Here is a 13,674-nt window from a genome sequence, read left to right on the forward strand (position 1 = left end):
AACATCCTTGAGCTGTCCGCGTACTGGGCGGCTACCGACAATCTGGCATAGCAGAGTGGATGCCTCCAGTGATGCAATAGTCATAGCGAGAAGCTGAAGATCCGCTTTCTCGAAAAGGATAAGCAAGTGATGGCGGCCTCGGTTGGGGATGACGGAGCGGTTGCCATGGAGAAGACTAGAAAGAAGCCGAGACTTGTTGAAGAAGAACAACCCCAGAGCTGAGAGAACTGCTTGCAGGGGACGAGGGAACGTAGGAGAGGCTACAAGGGAAGGAAAGAGAGAGGGGGGGGAGGTGCGTCGCTGAGGAGAAAACAAGAGGGAGGGGGGCTAAGGTGGGGACAGGCGGCGAGGGGGTGGGGTGGGGGATGGAAGGCTTTGATGGGGGGGAGAGGAGGAAAGCGAAGAGGAAAGGGGGGGAGGGGGTGAAAACATAGATGGAGGGGAAAGAAATGGCGGCAAGGGGAGATGGAACGAGGAGAGGGGGGGAGAGGCTAGGCGGAGAGGCGAGAGGGGGCGGGTGGGGGAGGATGGGCTCGTGAAGGGGGGGCATAGGCGGAGGAAACGAGGGGCCAGAGGGGGGCATGCGAAGGTGGGGCAGAAGGCGGAGAGCTGTGGGGAGAAGGCGGAGGGGGAGCGTGAGGCACAGAGGGGAAGGGAGGGGGGGGTGCGGAGAGAAGGTGGAGGGGGATCGCAAAGCGCAGAGGGGCAAGGGCGCAGGTGGGCAGCAAACAGAGAGGGGGGGGGGGGGAGCTTGAGGTTAGGCTACGAGCCTAGCTTAATCCCAAAAATGCCTTCATTGTCATCAAATTGACGAGCAATAGAGGGTTTTATGTTGAAGAAGATAAAGGCATGAGCCGTTGCATCTGTGTCAGCCCAGGCATCAATCTCAGCATAAGGAGAAGTAGCATCAGGAGAGGCATTATTACTAGAAACAATACCCCATAGTCGATGATACCAAAGGAGAGTCTTCATCTGTAGTGCCCAATCAAGATAATTGGTTCCATCTAAGATGGATTTCTTGGGAAGTTGAGGAATAGATGAAGAGATGACAGTTGGTGTAGAAACCATGGAATCCTCCTCTTGAATTTATAGCGGAAAGGCTGCAAGTAGTTACTTGGGGGTGGCCCACTCCTCACTAGATGCTAGGTGAGGTGAAAGAAAGATGTAGAACTGTACTCCTACCGGAGATCAAGGCACACGGGTGAAGACGGGAACCGACCCGACGTGCGATGAAGTAAGGAGGGAGAGGCTAACGGAGTAGCTGCCACTAGTCTGGGGTAGCGACAGAATACAAAATATGCTACCACTAGTCCGGGGTAGGGACAGAATACAAAATTAGGAGAGGAGAGGGAGGGTTGGGGAAAAAAAACTCAGCAAGGTGCTACCGTAGAGAAACGCAGCAGAAAAACGCTGATTTGTGGGATGAAGTAGATCTCCAAAACGCAGGCTGCAGCCACGAAGGGAGCAAAGGAGAAAAAAAAATGCAGGCTGAAAACTCTTGTTGCTAATCTGTGGAAGCACAAGAGCTTTGATACCATGTGAGAATATGTGAATATGATGCGGAAGCAAATTGAGAGCACACGAGAGTAGACAGCGAAGAGAGAGTTGAAAAGTATTGAATGTATTGAATGAATTATGAAGGCACCATGGCTATGCTTCTATACATCTCATGTAGAGCAGTCAGCTAGTAGCACTGGAGGACAAATGTCCACGACTGATAAAAATGCCTAAAATAGCCTAAGAAATATGGGAAAAATCCTAAAGATAAATATTTGGATAAAAAGTGCCATAAAATGAAGTAAAAGAGAGCTTGAGATGACATGTCCAATAGCACAAAATTCTGACAATGTCAAAGAGGTGTAATATATGTCCTGCGTGATCCAAGGCTTAAGACCTGTTCTTGGGCAACTGTCAAGATGTCAATGGTGCCCGGAGCCTATATCTGGATAACCTCCCATTCCCAAAGCCCACAAGTGTTGTGCCTGCTGTGTCTCTCTTAAAAGATGACTAGTAATCTACCCCTAAAGATCCATTGTACGGCTTTACTACAGTCATGGCACATGCAAGAGCATGTGATTATCTTGTTGTATGACCCTCTTTAAAATCTTGTAAAGATATGCTTTGTTTAGTTTGGCCTCAACAATAACATGGTGTAATTTTTGATTTTGTGACTGTACTTGCATGCATGTAGGCCATAACAGCGTTGAAGAAAGGTGCCCATCTCTTGAAGTACAGCCGTAAAGGAAAGCCTAGGTTTTGTCCATTTCGGCTCTCTAATGTAAGTCTCATATTTTACCTCAAAAAACAAGCCTGTGATGCAGGCATGCACGCATGCTGGTTGCATGCCTGTGATGAGCCCTATACTTGAGTAACATTCCTTGAATTTTGCAGGATGAAAAGACCTTGATATGGTTATCAGGAAAAGAAGAGATGCAGTTAAACTTGAGTTCTGTGGCCAGAATCATTCCTGGCCAACGCACTGTAATTCTCCCCATTGACCCTTTGCATTAGGTGTCCACCCAAACATTTGAAGTAATGCACTAATTCAATGCCTCATTTTCCAGGCTAGTTTCCATCGAAATCCCACACCGGAAAAAGAGTATCAGTCTTTTTCTCTCATTTTTGGACATGACGAACAATCTCTTGATCTCGTAAGTGTTTCTAGCTTATTGAGTTTTAGGCAATGGGCACCACACAAGTGTAGGCTGGGGGCATTTGAACCCAAGGTTCCCACTGTGGCAGCTGAACCCTCACTACCAGGCTACACTTTTGTGGGTACAATTTCGACTGCTTTTAAAATGTTTGTTTTTTCCTTCGTTACTTCCCCCCCATGCAGGTCTGCAGAGACAAAGATCAAGCTGAACTATGGTTTGTTGGTCTAAAAGCCTTGATAAATGGAAGCCAATCACACAAGTTACGAGTGGATACGAAGAGTGACGGAGCTATGTCATCAGATGGAAATAGCCCCTTAGGCCACATGCGCAAAAAATACAATGCTGGTGGTGGGGCTATTGCTGGTGGTAGTTTACAACAGGTATGTATCACATGCCCTTCAGCTGTCTAACTATGCGTCATCTGAGAAAAAGAAACAAGGGAAGAACCTAGAATCTGTGTCTGGTTGTTATTATCGGGATTATATTAGTAAGACGGCTCTGGTGTTTTGTGTCTCATTTCAGGATTGTGGGGATACCTTTCTAGGTACATATGGAAGCCCTCCTCATCGTGGGTTAGAGAAGACCAATTTGGCAGCCACCATGAGCTCAATGGAGTCCAGGAAGAGCTATCCAGAGGGAGGTTTGATGGGGGACTCTTTGAAATCTTGTGATTCGGATTTAGTAGCAGAGACTATAAAAACCCAGTTTAAAGATAGTAGCTCAGAGGCATTCAGAGTAAGTCTATCGAGTATGATAAGCTCCTCAAGTCATGGATCGGGACAAGATGAGGTGGAGGCTTTAGGTGATATATACATGTGGGGTGAAGGACTTGGTGATGGGCTTTTGGGTGGTGGCTCATGCAGAGCTGAAAGTGGCTCTGGCTTGAAGATGGATTCTCTACTACCAAAGCATTTAGAATCAGCTGTGGTATTGGATGTCCACAATATTGCATGTGGTAGAAGGCACGCCGCGTTAGTAAGTAGACAAGGAGAAGTCTTCTGCTGGGGACAAGAGTCAGGAGGCAGACTTGGCCATGGAGTCGATGCCGACGTGGCTCATCCACAGCTAGTTGAAACACTAGTGAATGCTTGTGTGGAATATGTCGCTTGTGGGGAATATCACACTTGTGCAGTGACACTAAGTGGAGATCTTTATACATGGGGGGATGGCACTCGTAGTTTTGGCCTTCTTGGTCAAGGTAATGATTTCAGTCATTGGATGCCTAGAAGGGTTCATCTCTCAGAGGGCATTAGGATCTCAAGTGTTGCTTGTGGTCCTTGGCATACTGCACTGATAACATCTGCAGGACAACTCTTCACCTTTGGCGATGGGACTTTTGGAGCCCTTGGACATGGTGACAGGGCCAGTGCCTCTTTTCCTAAAGAAGTAGAATCCTTGAAAGGTCTCAAAACTGTCGGGGTAGCCTGCGGGGTCTGGCACACGGCTGCAGTAGTTGAGGTGATAATGGGCTACTCAGATGCCAATGCTTGTTCATCTGGGAAGCTTTTTACTTTTGGTGATGGTGACAAGGGCCGCCTTGGGCATGGTGATAAGGAGCAAAAGTCTGTTCCAACTTGTGTGGCTGCTCTTGTAGACTGCAATTTTCGCCAGGTGGCCTGTGGACACAGTCTAACTGTCGCTCTTACGACATCAGGTACAGTGTTTACCATGGGAAGCACTGTTTATGGCCAGTTAGGAGACCCACATGCCACTGGACAGTATCCTCTACTTGTAGAAGGTAAATTGTGGGAAGCATTGGTGGAGGAGATTGCATGTGGCTCACACCATGTAGCTGTACTGACTTCAAAAACAGAGGTTTATACCTGGGGCAAGGGTGCCAATGGACGGCTTGGGCATGGAGATGTTCAAGACAGGCATACTCCCACATTGGTTGAGGCACTTAAAAACAAGCAAGTGAAGAGCATATCTTGCGGGTCAAGCTTTACAGCTGCTGTTTGTTTGCATAAATGGCTTTCAGGAGCAGACCAGTCTGTCTGTTCAGGATGTCGGTTATCTTTTGGCTTTACTAGAAAGCGGCATAACTGCTACAATTGTGGGCATGTCTTCTGCCATACATGTAGCAGCAAGAAGGCCACCAAAGCAACACTGGCTCCCAGTCCCAAAAAGCCATATCGTGTCTGCGACCCTTGCTACACCAAGTTGAAGATGGCAGCAGATGTTGTCATGAGCTCCCAGATTGTAGGCCTGAAAAAAAGTAGTGCCATACAGCAGTCTTTGGAGTCCAAAGAGAGGACAGAAAAAGTAGAAGTGAAGCAATTGAAGGTGCAGTTATCACTACCTAGGCTGCCTCTTGTAGAGCAGTCTAAGCAGCATGAAGAGAAATCTCCCTCTAAACAGATTAAGAAGCCAGAGTCTCTAAGGCGTGTCTCGCCTGCTCCAAGTGAGACAATCTTGTGGAGTGCTGCTAGTATGTCTGCATTCTATGACACAGATTCTTCACGATACAAACACCCCATTTCACCAATATCTGTCCCACCACCAAGGACTCTGGCATCAGTCATCTCACCCTTGTCAAGGCGGTCCAGTCCTCCACGCTCTACAACTCCAACCCCGACCGTGTCGGGACTTACTTCTCCAGATTTTGTGTTTGACGAGCTAAAGAAGACAAACAAAAGTTTGACTCAAGAAGTTTTGAAGTTGCAGTCCCAGGTACTTGAGCTTTTGTAGAGACACCCTCCTTTGTGCATGTTCATTTGGGGTCAACAACATAGAAACTGTGCCTTTGATTGACCAAGAGGAGTCTGAACTGTGAACTATGTGTGTATTACAGGTTGAATTTCTCACTCAATGTTGTCAGGCCCAAGAAGGGCAGCTGCAGCATGCTGCGATTGAGCTGCAAATGGCCAATGTGGTTGCTGCAGACGAAACCACAAAATGCAAAGCCGCAAAGGAAGTTATACGGTGCCTGACAATACAGGTAGGTTTGGCCCAAGCATTCTTTGCAGAAAAAGTTGAATAGGGATTTTGTTTGTCTTGTAGGAGGGTTTGGATCTGAATGTGATTTTTGGGCTTCTTGCAGCTGAAAGATTTGGCAGAGAAGCTACCTTCACAAGTGCATAATAATGGTGGGACAGTCACACCTTTTTCCCCAGTTTTAGATGCAGCAGGGGTGTCAGAGGCAGGTGCTTTTGATTATCTTGGTATACCAGAGGTTGAAGGCATCTGCTTTCATGATCAGAAATACAGTGGAAATCCAACCATTCGAATCGTTCGAGACACCGAATCAAATGCTGCAACCAGTCCATATGCGACACCTAATGGAGCATTGCATTTACCACAAAGGACTACTGCCTCTCAACATGTAATGCCCAGGGTTGTAGAGACTGCAGATGCTTCACACAGTGGGAGAAAACATATCGCTGGGCAATGTGCACTGAAAGTTTCAGAGGATGTTCAGGTAGCTGAAAAGACTTCGGAAACTTTGAGCAGTAGAATCTCTACATCAGGATCATTGGAGGATAGTGAAGCAACTGGGAAGGATGCAGATATATCCAATGGTGAGAACACATCTTTACCCATGAATGGCAATCATGCACAACAGCATGTGGAGACCGAATGGGTGAAGCAACATGAACCTGGGGTGTACATTACGTTTACATCTTTACCAGGTGGTGGCAAGGATTTGAAACGAGTAAGGTTCAGGTCAGTAAGTACAGAATCCCCTTAGAGTTAGATTATTGAGATTGTATGAGCTAGTCAGACATACTGACATTCACACATATACGCGCGAGAGAGAGAAAGAAAGACATATTAAGCGTCTACTAAAGACCCAATGGGCCTATAAGACCAAAGTGATACAATGATGTCCATGGCATATCTCATCATGGAATGAAAATAAAACAGAAAGAAAACATAAATATAGCTATGTCACTGGGGTGATACAAAACTGTCCATGGAAACTCGTCATGGAATACTAAGAACATAAAAACATGGGAGCAACATCAGCTCTCCGAGAGAGAGAAATGAAATGAAATGAAATGATATATTAACGTCTTCAGAAGGCCAAAATGACCTATGAGACCAAAAAGGTTACAACAATTGGTGGATCTGATACAATGTCTGTGTAAGAAAAGCTAAAAACAACTAACTGAAACTGAAATAACTATGAGGAAAAGTACGGTACTAGGAGCTCCTAATGGATAACATCTGGGAGGAAAACTCCAGCAACAAAGGTAAGCATCATACACATCACTATCCAAAGAAGTCTCTCATCGGTCGATGGCGGATATCCTCAATGTCCTCCATGGTGAGTACTCCGACTGGACGTCTCCCATGCCATGCTAGTATGGTCCTGATCCTCTGTTGTAGTCTCCGCCGGTGTCGAGATGGGCCTCTCATCTTGGGGCGCCTGGACCGCCCCAGCTCTATAGCCCGATCAATCAGTGTACCTCTAGTGCGGCTATACTCTGGGGCTAGCTACAATGCCTGTTGGCCTGACTGCTCAATCTCTGGTCGAAAGAAGTCTGTAATCTGCCTCTGTAGGTGTCTCTCCCTCTCTCATCCCCTCCCTCTCAAGAGACCCTCTCTATGTCTACGAAGCTCCAGCAAGTATAATCCAAGGCATCTCTGATCCTGGTATCTCATGACTCTAGAAAGTGGTCCGAAACCCTCTCTAAACAGGCAGTGAAAACGGCCTCGTATCTCATAATATACTGGACAGTGACATATGTAATGTAACTCTGTCTCTGGCTCCATCTGGCATAGCTGGCAAATCCTGGCCTCAGCTGGTACTCCTCTGAATCTGCCAGTCTCAATCTCTAGCTGGTGTGAGGATGTGCGCATCTGACCAATAGCACACCGTACCCCATGAGAAAGATGAGTATCCATGTAGCTGGGTCTAATCACAAACCCATCCTGCGTGAGCTGGAGAAGATGATCTCTATAGAAAGCCATCTTCGTACCAAGCTCCTGTGTCGGCTGTATCCATATCCTCCTAGTGTCCAGCTGAATCAAGTCCTGCCTGATAAGTCTGGTAATCTCTGCCCGTGTGAGAGAGAGGGAGGGTGCATCCAGGGAGTACTGAAATGGAGGTAGCCTTTCCATACTAAAGCCATGCAACTGGAACCAAGCTGTCATCTGTGCATACCAACATGATCCGTCTCCTTGTGATGCCAACTGTCGTGAAGACTCCAGGGCTAAGCGAGCATATCTGTCTCTAGGGAGAGCCCAAGTGCTATGTATAAAGGAGACTGATCGAGTGAGTGCCTCTACCATCTCTGCACGGATAATATCATGTGGTACGGAGGCCTTGGCCCTAATCATCCGGGAAATCATAGAAACCAAGGGCCTCTCCATATGTCTCCATCCATCAGTGCTACCAGCTCGGCTGTGGTGATCTACTGAGGGTCCCCATATCTCCACTCCATACAGCATGGCTGAAGTGACCAAAGTGTCAAAGAGCGAGAGCTTTGTTCGAGGTTCCTGAAACTGAACCTGCGAACACATCCTCTCTAGTCTCCCCAATGCTGCATAAGCTCTGGTCAATCTGGTCTCCGCTGCTCTCCTCAAGGAAAATAGTGGGCCACTGAAAACCACACCAAGGTAAGTATATGCATCTGTATACTCCACTGTCTCCTGACCATATGTAAAGGTGGGTACTGACCTCCTAACCCACTGTGCTGTGGTGTTAAACACCATCACCTTAGTTTTACCAAGGTTAACAGACAATCCACTGTCCTGTGCAAATGTGTGCAATGCATCCAAATGACGCTGCATCCCCTTTGGAGAATCTGAGATCAGCACAATATCATCAGCATACAATAACAACGGAATCCATGTCCCTGCTAGCTGTGCTCCTCTGTCACCCTCCCGCTCTACATAGTCTGAAACCTCATCCACGTATATCCCAGATAAGGTGGGAGAAAGGGGGCAGCCCTGTTTCACCCCAATAGTGGAGTGAACCATCTCAGATATACCCTGAGTAGTACGTACCTGCCCCACAACTGTCCTGTATAAAGCCATGATTCCCCAAATCAGCTCTGTGGGCACTCCCATCTCCTGTAGTCTGCGCATGAGTCTGGCTCTCGGTACTGTGTCAAAAGCTTTGCGGAAATCCACAAAGCAACAATAAATCCTCCTGCCATATAATCTGCCCTCCTCAATAATAGCTCTGAGTGTCAAGATATGGTCAAGAGTGGAGAAACCTCTCCTGAACCCTGCCTGCCCTGATGCACGTATGCCCCCTCTCTCTGCCCATCTACTCAACTCCTGCTCAAGAATAGATGCAGCCAATGTGTGACCAATCATGATGGTACGATAATTCCCAATAAGCATGGGATCCCCTGACTTGAAGATAGGCACAATCGCGGACATATTCCAAGTCTCAGGAAAACCCTCACACATGGCTCGGTTAAACATCATAGCAATAAGCTCTGCAAGCATATCTCTAGCATGAATAAAGTGCTCTGCTACCAAACCATCATGATCATATGCTCTCCCAGTCCTCATCCTATCAATAGCTTTCCTTACCATCTCAGCAGTAAAGAAAGCACATGTCTCTGGGCATGGCTCCGATGGGTTTGGCAGGGGCGGCTGTCCTGCTGCTGTGTACAGGGATGCTGCATACTCACCCCAAATCTCTGTGGAGGTAATGGCTGGTGATGGTGAATGCTCATGGAATAGTCTCCATGCCTCGCCTGAGTCCTGACTCATAAATAACTGATACAAATCCCTCTCTAACTGAGCAAGATAAGCCCTCTTCTTCCGTCGCACTAGGTGCCGGAAGGTAATCCGTGACTGTCTGTGAGTGGTAACACCCATGAGCACCTCTCTCTGTAATCTGATCCTCATCTCTCTGCACTCCTCATCATACCAACTGTTCTGGGGCATGTTCCCAGATCGTCTCCGTGTAGGCTGACTATGGGGATATGCCTCTGATGTTGCAGCATGAAGCGTATCTATCAATATCTGAGTGAGCTTATCTAATGGCCGTCCTGGCTCCTTGGCACATAAGCGTCTGTATATCTCATCCGTGTACACGGTGTCAGTCTCCCTCGTAAAGGTATAACGAGTGTGTGTGGAGACCTGTCCCAATGGAGCGGTGCTGAACTGAAATGTAAGAGTGAAGGACAAGATAGCATGATCCACTGCTATTCCAACCGGCCTAGTGCCTACCATAAAATCCTGAAAAGAGGGAATGAGACTGGGTGAGCCATAACATAGTCCACTGTACTAGCACCATGCCTATGTGGAAAGCAAGTGAAACCGCCCGATGTCGGGAATCTCTGTAGGCCATTCAAGATGGCCAATCCATGTGTAGTCCCCATGTCTATCAAATACCGCCCATACACTGTATGTTCCTCATCCTGTGAGAGTCTAGATAGGCCCATATCCCTAACATCAAGCTCCCTCAACATCTCCTCTGAGGTATCATAAAATACTGTCTGGTTATGGGCGGTCCTGGCATTGAAGTCCCCCAGGAGAATGATGTCACCATCCCTGGAGAACTCCCAAATGTCATCATCCAAAATAGAGAAGGGAATCTGCCCGCTAGGTGATGCATACACTGATGTACTAGGAGCAAAATAGCATATAGCAATGTAGAGATATCTGTCCGTCTTTGCCCTCAGTCTAACCCACATGTACCTAGCCTGCTCATCTCTGCGGACTATATGTATCAGTGGCTGTAGCTCCTCTCCAAACAATACTGCCACTCCTCCTGAGCCCCGTCCTCTATGCTCTGAACGAGTCTCCTGTCTACAAGCTCTCCCCCATCGGTATCCACTAACATGTGGCATGGACTGTCCAGGAGCCTGATGCGTCTCACAGTAGAAGATGATGTCCCTCCCAGTGAAACTATCCTCAAAAGCCCCTACATCAAGACGTAGAGATCCATTACAATTCCAAGTAGCAACTTTGAGTGTAGTCCCATAGGTCTCGCGCCGTCATGAAGAGCGCCTCTCCATAATCACCACTCTACCATCTCTATAGAAGGCCACTTTCCCTTTCTCTCGGGCTGCCCTCATCTCTGGCATAACTTCTTTCATGTGGACAAGTTGCGAGAGTGTGAGGTCATCTCCAAGAAATATTCCCATCTTCTTGAGTGTAGGACGTCTCTTCAAGAAGTCCTTCTTCGCTTCCATGGAGGGGAAACAAATGATAAGTGCTCTCTCCTTAGAAGATTCGCCACCACTACCTTCTCTCTTCTTTCCCACTCTCCATGCCTTTGTGTGCGTGGCTTCAATGCCCATCATAGAGAAGAGCTCCTTGGTTTCCCCTTCCGCATCATCACGGTCTTTTAGACCGGACACTCGTGCATGTAAGGCCCGGGTCTTCCTCCTTTGCTCCTCTTCAAGGGTCATGATGGTGGGAGTGGGGATGGCTGGCGATTCTTTACCTTTCCCTTTCTTGGCGACCTCGATCCATTTCTCCGCCTCGTCCATCTTCTTTTGTGTCTTTGTGATCACCTCCACCCATGAAGATGTCTTCTCTTTATGTTGCTCCTCCTCCTCTCGAATGATTCTTATTTGTTCCTTGATGGTATTCAGCTCTTCAAGAAAGGAGGGCTGAAATTTTCCATCCTCAAGATTGCTTTTTGAAGTGGCTGCCAACTCCTTTTTGAGGGCTGAGATTTCAGCCGCTTGACTCTTAGCATGCAATTTGGCCTCCACTAGTTCCTCCTTTAAAGCTGAAATCTCAGCCTCTTGCTTGGAAGATCTCTCTTCGAGCTCTTGGATTTTGTCAAATCCCTTCTCGAGTTTGGAGAGGCGGTTTATGATTGCGGTGACGGAAGAGTCGACCATCTTCTTGTTTTCTTTGATAATTGTGCCGAGCTTGTCCTCCACCTTCACGAGCTCCTCTTTAAACCCGGTCTTGGTCATGACTTTTTGCATTCCCACAGCCAATGGACTGAAAATTAATCCATGACACAGGAGCAAAACAGCAGCAACAGGGGGGGGTTTCAAGTCATGTAGGGAAAAGGGGGAAAAAAGGGGAAAGAGAGGAGAAGAGAGTTATGTTGCTGCCTTGGGGGCCTGTGGAAGGGTGCGTGGGAGAAGGCAGGCGGAAAGACAGGCAGGCAAGCAGCGAAGGGGGGCACAAGGCGGCAAAAACGAAAACGAAAAAGGGCAGGGCGGCGAACAGAGAAGCGAAAGGGGGGCAGGGCGCAGGCGGGGGGGGCGCAGGCGGGCAGCGAAGAGGGGGGAGCCGGCGCAGGGGCGAAGGGGGGCAGGGCGGCGCAGGGGCGAAGGGGGGCAGGGCGGCGAACAACGAAGCGAAAGGGGCGAAAAGACAGGCAGGCAAGCAGCGAAGGGGGGCATAGGGCGGCAAAAACGAAAACGAAAAACGAAAATGAAACAGGGCAGGGCGGCGAACAGCGAAGCGAAAGGGGGGCAGGGCGGGAGGGGGGGGCGCAGGCGGGCAGCGAAGAGGGGGGAGCCGGCGAAGGGGTGAACAGAGGGCAGGGCGGTGCAGGGGCGAAGGGGGGCAGGGCGGCGAACAGAGGGCAGGGCGGCGCAGGGGCGAAGGGCGGCAGGGCGGCGAACAGCGATGCGAAAGGGGCGGAAAGACAGGCAGGCAAGTAGCGAAGGAGGGCACAGGGCACCAAAAACGAAAACGAAAAACGAAAACGAAACAGGGCAGGGCGGCGAACAGAGGGCAGGGCGGCGAACAGCGAAGCGAAAGGGGGGCAGGGCAGGAGGGGGGGGCGCAGGCGGGCAGCGAAGAGGGGGGAGCCGGCGAAGGGGTGAACAGAGGGCAGGGCGGCGCAGGGGCGAACAGCGAAGCGAAAGGGGCGGAAAGACAGGCAGGCAAGCAGCGAAGGAGGGCACAGGGCAGCAAAAACGAAAACGAAAAACGAAAACGAAACAGGGCAGGGCGGTGAACAGAGGGCAGGGCGGCGAACAGCGAAGCGAAAGGGGGGCCGGGCGGGAGGGGGGGGCGCAGGCGGGCAGCGAAGAGGGGGGAGCCGGCGAAGGGGTGAACAGAGGGCAGGGTGGTGCAAGGGCGAAGGGGGGCAGGGCGGCGAACAGAGGGCAGGGCGGCGCAGGGGCGAAGGGGGGCATGGCGGCGAACAGCGAAGCGAAAGGGGCGGAAAGACAGGCAGGCAAGTAGCGAAGGGGGGCACAGGGCGGCAAAAACGAAAACGAAACAGGGCAGGGCGGCGAACAGAGGGCAGGGCGGCGAACAGCGAAGCGAAAGGGGGGCAGGGCGAGGGGGGGGGGGGGGGGGGGCGCAGGCGGGTAGTGAAGAGGGGGGAGCCAGCGAAGGGGTGAACAGAGGGCAGGGCGGCAAACAGAGGGCAGGGCGGCGCAGGGGCGAAGGGGGGCAGGACGGCGAACAGCGAAGCGAAAGGGGCGGAAAGACAGGCAGGCAAGCAGCGAAGGGGGGCACAGGGCGGCAAAAACGAAAACGAAAAACGAAAACGAAACAGGGCAGGGCGGTGAATAGAGGGCAGGGCGGCGAACAGCGAAGCGAAAGGGGGGCAGGGCGGCGGGGGGGGGAGCCGGCGAAGGGGGGCAGGGCGGCGAACAGAGGGCAGGGCGGCGCAAGGGCAAAGGGGGTAGGGCTGCGAACAGCGAAGCGAAAGGGGGGCCGGGGGGGGGGGGGGGGGGGGGGGGAGAGAGAGAGAGAGAGAGAGAGAGAGAGAGAGAGAGAGAGAGAGAGAGAGAGAGAGAGAGAGAGAGGGAGGGAGGGAATGAAATGAAATCTTATATTAACGTCTTCAAAAGGCCATAATGACCTACGAGACCAAAAAGTTACATCATGGTGGATCTGATACAATGTCTGGATAAAAAACTAGAAAATGAAAAATAAAGATGATACTACTGGCACCTAGAAAATGAAACTGGAACTGGAAGGTAAACAGAAACCCTTATAGGGTGTGAATATAGTGAGGGGGGGGGGGTACGCTATGGAGGTGAGTGGAGTACAGTGAGGGGATACAATATCATGTGGGACGGGGGGGTACACTATGGAGGTGCCTCCATCTCATAATATGTGCCGCATCGGACGCTGGCGGATCTCCTCAATATCCTTTGTGGTCAGCACCCTGACTGGGTGT

At 50.0% G+C, this 13,674-nt stretch overlaps 1 protein-coding gene across 2 annotated transcripts in view; it reads left to right on the forward strand.

The window, feature by feature from the left end:
* Positions 1-13,674, forward strand: part of LOC147615603 (PH, RCC1 and FYVE domains-containing protein 1-like) — a 60,352-nt gene that overhangs the window by 33,050 nt on the left and 13,628 nt on the right. For both annotated transcript variants that reach the window (XM_086778106.1, XM_086778107.1), the window contains exons 2-8: positions 2,192-2,278; positions 2,392-2,481; positions 2,565-2,651; positions 2,837-3,034; positions 3,177-5,324; positions 5,446-5,592; positions 5,695-6,317. In XM_086778106.1, coding sequence (XP_086634232.1) covers positions 2,192-2,278; positions 2,392-2,481; positions 2,565-2,651; positions 2,837-3,034; positions 3,177-5,324; positions 5,446-5,592; positions 5,695-6,317 — 3,380 coding nt within the window. The remainder of the gene's footprint in view (positions 1-2,191; positions 2,279-2,391; positions 2,482-2,564; positions 2,652-2,836; positions 3,035-3,176; positions 5,325-5,445; positions 5,593-5,694; positions 6,318-13,674) is intronic.

Source organism: Cibotium barometz, chromosome 39 (genome assembly GCF_041138505.1).
Source record: "Cibotium barometz isolate CiBa-2024 chromosome 39, ASM4113850v1, whole genome shotgun sequence".
Lineage (NCBI taxonomy): Eukaryota > Viridiplantae > Streptophyta > Polypodiopsida > Cyatheales > Cibotiaceae > Cibotium > Cibotium barometz.